Raw genomic sequence first — 12,744 nt, 5'->3', positions numbered from 1 at the left:
CGATATTAACCCTGTCTAAAAAGACAGGGTTAATATCGAAGTAAAACCGATCAGGGTCATATCAAAGCTAAAACCGATATTAACCCTGTCTAAAAAGACAGGGTTAATATCGGTTTTAGCTTTGATATGACCCTGATCGGTTTTACTTCGATATTAACCCTGTCTTTTTAGACAGGGTTAATATCGGTTTTAACCCTGATATGACCCTGATCGGTTTTACTTCGATATTATTCGATATTAACCCTGTCTAAAAAGACAGGGTTAATATCGAAGTATTCACGCAGAACATGTAGAAATATGTTAGGTAGTATGGAATTGAATGCTTGTGAAATTATATTAGTCTTCAAATTATCTAGAACAGGGGTGGTCAACTTTTGTGTACATAAGTTCTACTTTTTATCTTAAAAATGTGTCACGTTTGACTTGTTGTCATAGGCATAGTCTAAGTGGGGAGTGGAGGTGTGAAATAATACTATGTTTATACACTGTGTTTTGGTACAAGGTGCACTCCTGCGAGCTATGGGTAGATAAGCAAAATTTTTTCTTTTTTAAATCACTTATTAAATTTTCAAGATATAGGCTCATAAAGAAAATTAATTTCCAGATCCAACTTTTGATATTTGCAGCTACACATTCATTCCGTACCTAAAAAATTCAATTTTTTGACACTTTTTCAAGATATATTTTAAGTTAAAAAAATTCAATTTGATTTTTAGTATTAATTGAAATGTGGTACCATTTGTTTGTAAATATGAAAAAGTTGTTATAAAAATGCACAGTATGGCTGATAATTTGATTTTAAGATTTCACTTTCACAATTTTTTTGGGTCAGGAATATTTATCATGGAAGAATGATATAAGATTTTTAGACTTAATTTTTGCTAATCTATCAATAGTTTGCGGGAGTGCACCTCATACTGAAACACCCTGTATATCTACCTACATAAAAAACAACATAATTATTTAATGGATCAAAAAACTCACCTCACAGGGGAATTAAAACAACATGAGTAATTATTAACAATGTTTATTAATTCAAATTAGCTACAGATAAAGACAGATTTAGAATTTATTTTATTACCTTAACATTAATGGGAGGACTGAGTTTGCATGACTCTAACCAAGGAATTATAATTAGGTGTATATCCTCACAATGATGATGATAATGAGTCTTCAGTATGGGAATCAGTCAGGACAGAACGTTGTTTAGTCTTTGTTAACCTTAAGTATGAAAATGCCAATTCACATAGGTAAGTAGATCCAAAACAAGAATAAATATATTTGCTACATTCGTTAATACTGGGATATTTTTCTCAGTTGACGTATTTCCAAAAATCATCTTCAAATTTTCTGGCTTGTAAGATTAAATCCGTTTGTAAAATTATTTCATTTCCTAATGCATTTTGCTCCATATAAAATATGTCTGAAATTTTTTGGCTAATGCATTTCACACTTAAATCTTTTTTAAAAGGAAAAGATATAAATTCCACAATGTCTTTAATTTTTTCAAAATCTTGGAATCTTACCACAAAATCTTCAATTACTTTTTGGATTTCCACAACATATATGTCATTCTTATAATTAATATTTTTATGTTTTTATAGATTATCTGCCATATTTGGAAAATAATATAGATTATTTTGTTGCAGATCTTCTATTAGCAAACTAAATTTTGTTTTATATGCATCTACGCAGCTGATCATATCAATTACTGTTTTATTTTTACCTTGTAATTCTAAATTTAAATGATTTAATTTTGAAGTAAAATCAGTAAGAAATGCTAAGACACTAAGCCAAGTTTCATCATTTAAATTTTCACATTTTCCATCTTGCTCGCAAAGAAAATCTATTATTTCAGGCAATAAATCACAAAATCGTTGCAGAAATTTACCTCTGCTTAGCCATCTTACATCGATATGTTGTAATAATTCAGGTTGGCCTTCATCAAGCTGCAGTTGGAAGAGACACTGTTTGAGGGAACTTCCTTGAATTGAATTAACACTTTTAAACACTATGTCCATTACCTCTTTTGTGTTTAGTCTCTTGCTGACTAACACTTGCTGGTGAATTATGCAGTGGTAGCTCAAAAAGGCTGGTAATTCATCTTCATTTTGACATAGGGCTATAAATCCATTTATGTGACCTATCATTGCAGCTGTGCCATCCGTTGTTATTGAAACTAATTTAAAAAGTGATACTTTCAAATCATCGAGCAAGTTTTTAAAGGCTTTGAATATATCTACACCTCTAGTCCTTTCTTTCAAAGAAATCATATCCAATAATTCTTCTTTACATGTAAAATCCTTAAAAGCCATACAAATGAAAACAAGTAATTGTGTTGTATCACTTATATCTGTTGATTCGTCACATTGAAGGGAAAAACAAGAACATCTATTAATTTTGTTATATAACTGTTCTTTTACATTGCCACTCATCTTATCAATTTGTCACATCACAGTGTTTCGAGACAGTTATAGGTCTTGAATTGCAGCAATAATTTCACTTTTGTTCATAAAATCATTAAAAAGTGAATCTGACATTTCCAAAAAAATTTCCTTTACAAATTCACCATCAGAAAATGGTTTACATTTTTTTGCTAAGAGGTAGCTTACTTTGAATGATGCAGTAGTTACTGTTTGTGACTTCAACATTGGCTTTTTAAAAACATTTTGTTGATTTGTTAAGAGAGTTTTAAGATCCCTAACTTTACATTTTCTCAATTTGGAATTTGGTGGATAATCTGTTTGATACTTGTTATGTAAAGCTAAAAAATGTCTTTCCAGATTACCCTTTTTAGCAATGGCTATTGAGGTAAGGCATATCAAGCAATGACATTTATCATTCACCATTGTAAAAAAGTAATTGAGTTCCCATTCTTCATTAAAATGATAAGTTTTTGATTTTTTTGGGTTTACTACTCATGTTTGTGGGTATAGACTAAAATGCAAAAGAAATATGACAATAAATATTGAATTAAATATTTTCCTAGAAAATTAAAAAAAACTCATAAACTGCAGTAATTAACTCTGTTAATGACCACAGTTTAGAGGCCTGTTGCCGACAATGCTCACTTATCAAGTAAATAGATAGGTAAGAAAAGCCACAATTTAATTTAAAACATGAAGAAAAGGTACTTACATTTTAAACAGAAGAAAAATTGAAACTCAACATTGTCACTTTCGGGGACCACCATTTCACCCTACCTCTCTCTAACTACTCTCTCTGTCCCTCTTCCTGCCTTTCTTTTTTTTGATTTTATGACTGTCTACATTTCTTATTCTCCTTTTACAACTGTACACAAATGGATTGCACATGGACTGACAATATCGCATCTGAGGGAGGATGCAGAGGTCCGATATCACTACAGTTGCACTTGTGTGTTACATTCACATGTTGTGTTCGGTTACAAGTGTAACACATTAAGTCAAGACATAGCGAGCAATCAACCAAAATTGGCTTCGCAATCGACTTGTTGGCCACCCTCCTGATGTAAGTACCTAACCTAGTCGTTCAGCAACAATACCATATTTCCAAGGACCAGAAGTTGTGTAATTTCGGGATTGTACATGATCTCCCACATGATAAAATTTGTCGAATTTCGGTTGTTCGGTTATGTTCCTTTGGGAAGCTTGTGCCTGGGGTTTGAGCAGCTAATGTTATTGGTAGTTTAAAGTTGAACGGAATTAGTACCCTATTACTGATAATCTCAGATTTTGCACAAATGAAAGCTGCTTCCTCCTCTGCTGTCCAATGGAATTGAGTGTTTTTCTGTAAGCATTGATTCAATGGATATAAAATTTCTGATGCATTCTTGATGAATAAGATGAATGCAAAAAATAAGATCCATTCTGTAATAGTAATTAACAAGTCCTAGGAATTGGTGTAATTCTTCCACATTTCTTGGGCGAGGTGCATCCTGGATGGATTTTATTTTGTCTGAGACTTTTGGAGTCCTTCTGCATTAATTATATGTCCTAAATATTGTACTTTTCTTTCAAAGAATTTGCATTTACTGATGTTTACGTTTAAGTCATTAGCTATCAACTTGTCTAAGATATTCAGTAAATGGTCCATGCATCCTTTATAAGTTTTTCCTTGAATTATGATGTCATCAAAATAAGCTACCACTCCTTCAAAATTTTGGATGAATTAGTCAATAAACTTATGGAACTCGTTTGGTGCAGATTTAATTCCAAAAAATAATTGTTTCGTTTTGCTAGATAGGTTCCACAGTGTGTTGAGATTGTTTGTATTTTTGCACTGTCATCATCAACTGATAGATGAAGATAAGCTTTGTGGATATCTAACATGCAAAAAATAAGATCCATTCTGTAATTTATTGAAAATATCTTCAATGTGTGGAATTGGGTGGCATGAGTCATGCAACTGCTTGTTGACTGTAACCTTATAGTCAGCACAAATTTGTAATGTCCCATTGGATTTTGGAAAAAACAACTATGGGTGTTCCCCATTCTGAATAATCCACTTTTTCAATGATACTCCTACTTTCTAATTTATCTAATTCCTTATCCACTTCTTCCTTCCTGCATAGGGAACTGAGCATGGTTTCAAGAAAATTGGTTTTTTATAGGTGTTTCCCCTTTGTGTATTGGGACTTTTGTTGGGTTTTTCTTAATGTCACAGCACTCTTTGCAACTTTTAACCATATTCTTGAGATCAGAGTCAATATTACACCAGTAATAGTAATTTTGGGCTAGGGCCATCATTCAAATGATTCCTATGTGTGTAGAGTGTAGCTCTTGCAGGACTGTTGGCTGTAAACTTCTTGGGATGATTACGCAGTGTCCCTCTAAACAGAATGACGTTACATGTGGATATTTCTGGGTCGTACATATGGCCATTGGCAATGTCATTTTTGATCTGTGATAATTCCTTATCAATTGATGATTCTCTTCAAATTTCCTCATCAATGATAGTTCCAGTTGAGATATGTTTAACAACAGTGTCATGATAGGTATCATCGTGATCTTCTGTTAGCGCTTCTTTCCTTGTTAAGGGTATAGGATTCCATGACAGGTAATCGGCATTTGTATGTTCGATGGTATAGTCAAAGTTGGAAAGGAAGTGCACATATCTTAGCATTCTTGTAGCTGTCAAAACAGGTAGCTTCTTGTCAGGATGTAGTATCGTCATCATGGGTTTATTGTTGATTATAAGAGTAAATTTCCTTCCATAGATATAATCAAAAAATTTCTCTCATGCCCAGTACACAACAGTAGCCTCTTTATCCAGCTGGCTATAGTTTCATTTGGCAAATGTGAGGGTTCTGGAGGCAAAGGAACATGACAAAGGTCAAAGGTACGGGGTCTCCTAACTAGGTCAAGGGCAATTCAGTGTAGGTTATCCCATGGAGATTTACATAACAGTGACCTTTGCCCTAGGTCACAGCATATATGTGGTAAGTGGTGAAACTCTATTGTTAAATTTGTTTCTTGATGTTATCAGTGCCCTCTAGTAATAGTTGTGTAGATTTGCTTATTGCCAGGTTATATCATATGTTATACCGACAATAATTAGTTACGTTAAAAATCAATTTTTACACAAGAAGTTTGTTTTTTACCAGCAGGATGTTTTATCTCCATTTATTGTATGGTTTCAAACTATATGACAATGTCTTTAATTCCTGAAACCAATTAAATCCATATCCCAAAGAAGAAGAAAGATAAATGATTTTGATCATATAGCAATTACATTTGATTGTTGTGTATATATTTAGTTAAATTACAATTTATCATAATGTTATTGAAATTTAGATTGTGAAGATATAAGAAAATATTCATGAACATTTTCATACATATAATTAGACCAAACACATTTCTACAGTTAATTTAGTTGTTTATGTAAATTATGTACTTACACTGTTATAAACATGCAACATATTCTAAATAAATTTAGTTATAAATGCCAAAAGCTAAAGTACCGTACACCCCCTATAACGCGGGTTCCTATAATGCGGATTCCTATAACATGGCAAAAAAATTGCAACAGTATTCATATAAAGACACCAAAAGGAACGCGTAAAATGCGGTAAAACGTCATCGCCGACTCATGTCACGACAGGATTGGTCAAATCTGAATCAATAGTAGACGAGCAGCCGAACTACTTACATGCTACGGAGAGTTTAGACAGGTAAGTTGAGTTTACTATCGTCTGTACAGTATTATTATCGACTGTACAATATTAACTTTATTATAATTATATATATACTTTCCACCATCCAGCGCCACACTACGGAGAGTTTAGGCGAGTAAGTTGAGTTTACTATTGTCTGTACAGTATGTAAATTAGGTACCATAAGTCTAATACAGCACTGTAATTTTATATATTTCTTGTGAAAAAAACATTTCTTATTCAACGGCCATAAAAATTATTTCTATTAATGATGTCTCCAAAGTTCAACAAATTTTTCGCAGAAAAATAACTTATCAGAAATCGCGGCCATCGTTTGGTGCGCTGCTCTGCGACGAAAACAAGCTTAAGCAATGGTGATGTTGAATGGTGCACATTCGGTAAGTAATCCTACAGTTTTTTGTTTATAGCATTATTTATACGGATTATTCCCAAAAAATTATACGTGTTTTGGAAATATTGAGTCGAATTAGTCTAGAATCAATTAATTTTATTGAATCGATTAATATTGAGTCGAATTAGTCTAGAATCAATTAATTTAGCCAGCATGGAAGTACTTTGATCTAAATCAGTATTTCTCAATCTCTAATGAATTGTCGCCCCTTCAATAAAACCGTTACATAGTATTGTTACATAGTAATCTCGGCATTGAAATTTTGTAGTGAAGGGGGTGTTACGTAATATCGCCCCCTTCGCATTGCATTGAATAGACTAGTGACTAGTATAATGTTATTTGTTGAATTATTGTACAATATAACAAATAAAATATCTAATTATTCTTAATATAATGTTTTACTATATCGCCCAGAAAATTATTTTTTGTTCTTCAAAATATAAATTGTTACTAATCACCCCCTCAATGTGGAAAAATGCCTACATGGGGGCGATATCACCCCCGTTGAGAAACACTGCACTAGANATGTTTTACTATATCGCCCAGAAAATTGTTTTTCACCCCCAAAATATAAATTGTTATTAATCGCCCCTCAACATGAAAAAAACGCCCACATGGGGGCGATATCGCCCCCATTGAGAAACACTGATCTAAATGAATGAGTTAATATAGGTAGATCACAGTTCTGACAGAATTTTCACTTCAAATTTCAAGGTTGCTGTATTTTGAACTAACCAAATTTCTTAACATGTAAATCTCTATATCCTGGCCAGGACAAAAGTACAGTTATGAACTAATGGGATTTCAAACTATCTGAGTTCAAATTAACAAGGATTTCCTGTATCATTGCATTTTACAGTTTCTTTCATAGTATGATTATCCTAATATATGCAGTACCCAAAGGACAATCTGTTAGTGCCCGTTACTTTGCCCATTTCTAGGAACACAATCTACAAGCTCTATGGAAGAAGTAGCATTTTCTTCTAAACATGCCACCTATCATTTTGCATGCTAATGTTAACTGTCATGTGGCTGCAAATGTCAATGGTCTTTTCACTTGCTGAGGATAGAATGTGCTTTATCAACTGCTCTATTCATCCAACTTGAGTCCCTGTGATTTTAATTTGTTCCCAAAAATAAAGGAATTTCTCTTAGGTATGCAGTTCAAGATGATCAAAAACATTCTACGCACAATTGGCCACTCCATTTAAACTATCAACACATCATAGTCTCCTGATGGCATCACTCAACTTCCACATATGGCAACAAGTAATTGACAATGCTGGTAACTGTATTATTGACTTGTGAACTGCTTCTGTGTTTATTTTGTCTTGTGTATTTCAACTGGCTCACTATTAAAGTTCAAACCCTCATAGAAAATTTATAATTTTACTGCTTGAAATATTTATTGACAGATTATTTTAAATAAATAAATTTCAATTAACAAGTTGTAAAAATTGGCATTGTCATTTCCTTAATCTTAAGAATTAAGTAAACTTTAAAACTAAACTATTTCATTGCTGTCTTGTCAATGAGAATTTGTTTCAGTTCATTTGTAAAGTTTATTAATTCTTAAAATTAAATTTATGATATCACTATGTAATATTAATATAAAAACTATAAAAAATTAAAAAATTTGTTTTTTAATCTTAAAAGTTTTAACTTAAAACAAATAAATGAATTATAAAAGCTTAATACTATCCTATTTTTTAATTTATATAATTTTATAATCAGCAAGATAAAATTAAGTTTAAAAAACATTTAAGTTATTAATTTATATACTGATCCTGTTTTATTTAGAATTTTAAAGTCAATATTTTAAGATGTACTGTACTTACAATGTTTAATTTCATAGTTACTGTCTTCTGAATCTCTGTCTGTTTCCAAAAATAGTTTTCTATAATTCCTCTGAAATAATATTGAAATTTTCATATATACATTTTAAAAATTATTCTATGTAATATTTATAAAAGTTTTACACATTAAAAAAATGCATAAATATTTGCTGCATGTTTAATGTAATAATGTATAAATATATTGTTAAATATATCACTGTTGCAAGTTATGTGTTCACAGATAATGAGTAGGATACCTTACAAGTTTAAAAAATCATACACGACTACTTTGATCTGTTTCAAGTCATATCAAACCAAAAAGTGGCAGGCTTGATAAAAGACACCACGTCATGGCTGTTTATTTATTATAAAAAATAATACAATGGTTATATGACACGAAGCATTGCTACGCAATACAAATACAAAAGTTTATATAACACAAATCATTGTTACACACATAGGTAGTGACAGGAGAGAAATTTAACATATATAATTAAACATAATCAAATCTTGTTATAGCATCCTCCTAACACAACTCTCATGAAGTGCTAATGAATATTTGTAAAGAAATCTTTCCCATAAATATTAAATAAAGAACCCTTCAGTACATGTAATTACTAAATGCATGATTTTGCATTAGAAATGACATTGTTATCACCAAATCAAGTGACTTTCAAATTCAAACTCAGGCTTAGGCTTCATTACAAGAAGACAAGCAAAAAGTTAGTTTCCATTACATATGTCAAAATACTATGTACAAAATACTGCTTACTCCTCTGCATATGTGCCATGTACAGCAAACTGTAACATATTATGATAATGTACTTCATCATGAGATATTATCAACATATTATATTATTAGATATTTCATCACTCTTATATTTTTCAGAAATTACGGTGTGAAATTCAGAACACATGAGTAGATTTTTGTTCTGTCAGAAAATAAGCAAAAAAGATGAGAGATGAAAGTTTTCCTGAAGTGTTCTTGCCAAAAAGAATTATTCAGCCATGATACACAAATACTTGTTTCCAAATATAATAAATGTTTATATCATAGCAATTATGTAACGAAAGAGTAATGTGTTCAGGGGTTGCTCTGAAAAAAAAAAAAAAATTGCCAACCATTTTGTCAGTTTAAAATTTTTTTGCCACCAGTTTTACTTACTGATTAATGCAGATGCTGTAAGCCTTATCAGTTTGGCATCTTGAAAGCAAAAGTAACATGTTAAGCTTTCACTTACTGTTAATAGGAATCATTTTTGAATAATTTTTCATGAATAATTCTGAATAATACATTTGATTTCAATGTTCAAACAGTATTTTACAGGTTGTATCATGTCATTTCTAGTCTACTGAAAAAAAAATCAAACTCAAAGTGTAAAAAGTCACTCCAAATTTTTTGTCAGTCGTTAAAAATCACCAATTTAGAAATGCTAGGTGACATTGCACAAAACTGCTTTTGATTCTCAACATCACTTCCTACTTTTCTTCCTGAATTTGACACGTAACATTATGAAATAGATGTGTGGTGCATGGGAGCAAGACATTCTGCCGTTTTTTCTGAAGTGTGTGCTTTGTGATTCAATTTCACGCTGAAGGTTGAAATATGTGGACTAGGGTTTTTATTGCCACTTGCTATCACCAGTATTATATTTTTTTCACCACTTTAATAAAAATATCACCAAGTGGCAATTTTGGCACTGTACATCATGACTTCTGCATGTCTGTGCATTAATGTTCATAATCATCATGTTTCTATTGTTTAATTAAATGTTACAGATTTGGCACATTACGCCAGCAATCCAGGGATTTCCCCCTGCTGGGACCAAGCTACCCTAATACCCAGTGTCTTTGACTGGCAAAACATTAGAAGCTGTAGAGATCTACAGGGCAGACAGGAATGGAGCCTGCATCAACATGGATGCCATTCATGTACCAAACGCATGGAAATACTATCTAGACTCATAATATGTCATATAAGATACATCATAGCCTTTATTCAAACGTATTTGAAACTTTTAACATTAGAACGCAACAGCATTCTATTTTTAGAATGGTATTTCCATTCTATACAGTTCCTGACAAGGGCCAATGAAATAGTGGCCAAAAACATTAGAATATTGAATTTCTTTGCTGGAAATTTTTGCATTGAGGTGTAATTTCTTATCTACATGTACAGTTCCAGTTTTCTGGTACAGTTGGTGTTTATTGTAGTAATTATTTGAGATACAGTAAACTTGTTTATGTAATCACTTTGAAATTTACCTAAACTGACAATAATAACTAACTGATAACATTAAGCAGAATATGTAAATAAAATTATAACTAGTGCAAATTCTGACTCTAATATTAAAAAGATATGATAAAATGAGCAATGACTTATTGTGACATTGTCACAATGTTGGGCTGCAATTTTAAATCATATTTTTAATTAATTTCATTTAAAATATATGCTCTCCACCTCAAATCCGTACTGTAGTGTCATCCCCTGTACATTATACTTTTCTGTTAGCAATGGAGTCACGCTAACATCTATTAACTGCTTTCAGGGGAAGTTTTGAACTAAAATAATGTAACTTCCAGTTTGCATCACTAGTTCACATATAGTTAATCGGGTCCTCCTGCTTCTAAGGTTTCCATATCTGGTCTCATCTTTCATCTATCTAATTCTGTTATCAAGATTAAGGAAAGACAGACACAGATGGACAAACAGACCACAGTGGGAATTTATAGGTGTACAGTTTTTTTCAAATTGTAGCCCAATAATTTAAAATGTATAATGCAAAGATTTATTAATTATAATTATTGTTATTAATTGTGAGAATCCAGACTAAATTTCTAACAAATTTTAATTTCTTAATTTAATTAATATGTCTGAGACAAAATCAGCCAAAGGAAAAGTTGTTTGACTAGTTTGCTACACAAAAGCCCTGTGACAGTTATGACATGGACTGTTTATATTATTTGATTTAATAGATGTGATTTGATAGATTGTTTAATGATATGCATACAGATTATAGTACTTGATTATTGCCACATTTCTCATCATTCTTTTCACCTTGGTTTTTATTCCTATTTACATGAAAATGGAAATAAAAATAGGAATAAAATCCAAGGTAAACAGATTATAGTACTTTTTTAAAAGTATCTGCAAAGGAATTTTATACATAAATCAATAACTAATCATTTTTTATTAACATTTATAACTTGCATCCATATTTCTATTTTTTTTTTATCTTAATCATCATTTTTTTTATCAATATGCTGACGATCACGCCAAAATACTATATTGTAAAAAGAGAAGGCACTGAGGTCGGCGTTATGCGTGCGTTTTTTTAAATCGCTAGTACTTTCGACGAACTTATAGTCGTCGTCATCAGGCGAATTACCGAAAGAATTAAACGGAAATAGTCCGATTTGGAATAGAACGCTTAAATTTAAGATGAAACTTTAGTCAAAGTCGTTAGGAACACGATAGAAATATTCAAAAATGTTCGAAAAACGAACGAGCAGAAAGCTCCATGATGTGCGAATACGCGCATGCGCAGATCTAGACACACACTGTACGCATTCTGGAGAATGCTAATTTTTACTTAATTGCTTGTATAGTGTGACCCATACACTGGGCAGCTCGAGAGTTGGAATGTTGCACGTGTCCAAGGTGGTAGTAAGAAGAGACTCCCATATAAATACGATTTTTCGATCCTTACAGCTCTTGAGCATAACCGCTTGGGACCATAGCGGGTTGTAACCCTGCTCAAGTACTTTTCTTGCGAGCTCGGTGGTGTGTCTACCCCTCGCAACATCGTTTTGGTGCTCTTCTAGTCGGCTGGCAAGCATTCTAGTAGTGGCCCCGACATATCTTGCATTTACTCCCGTTGTAAGGTTTTCCAGAGGTACAGCATAGACCCCCGACTTCTCAAGCGTGGAAAATTTGTCCCTATCATTACAAATGAGTTTGCGTAGGTTTGGAAGTGGGGTTAGTGGTAGTATAAGGCCGTGCTGCTTAAAGATTCTGCAGATACGTATAGAGAGGGGTCCCAGGTATGGCAACGATGTTTGTACCATTGAAAATTCTCTTTTGCTGCATAATGTGGTACTTGGAAACAGTGATTTCTTTACCATATTGAGCACGTGCGTAAATTTTGCACGTGAAAAGCCAGCAGTGCGTACCCCCAAACTTATGTTGTCTAACTCCATGTTTACCAGCTCTTGCGAAGATGATAGTAAGTAAGCCCTTCTAACGAGAGAGGCAATGGCAGCATTGACATATCGAGAAGGCTGAAAAGCCTCTGCTGGTATAATATGTGGAGCTATGCTGGACTTGTGATGAACCGAGAATTGTAGTCCTTCCGAAGACTTAC

General features: G+C 32.5%; 1 protein-coding gene across 1 annotated transcript in view; it reads right to left on the bottom strand.

Moving 5' to 3' along the window:
• Positions 1-12,744, bottom strand: part of LOC111621990 (sodium channel protein 60E-like) — a 150,910-nt gene that overhangs the window by 89,897 nt on the left and 48,269 nt on the right. Inside the window, exon 10 of the mRNA XM_023364281.1 lies at positions 8,384-8,453. Coding sequence (XP_023220049.1) covers positions 8,384-8,453 — 70 coding nt within the window. The remainder of the gene's footprint in view (positions 1-8,383; positions 8,454-12,744) is intronic.

The sequence above is a fragment of the Centruroides sculpturatus genome, unplaced genomic scaffold (genome assembly GCF_000671375.1).
Source record: "Centruroides sculpturatus isolate CEXI.00-Female unplaced genomic scaffold, Cexi_2.0 scaffold82, whole genome shotgun sequence".
NCBI classification, from domain to species: domain Eukaryota; kingdom Metazoa; phylum Arthropoda; class Arachnida; order Scorpiones; family Buthidae; genus Centruroides; species Centruroides sculpturatus.
The sequence above is the reverse complement of the archived record's forward strand: the minus strand, read 5'-3'. Positions and strand labels throughout refer to the sequence as shown.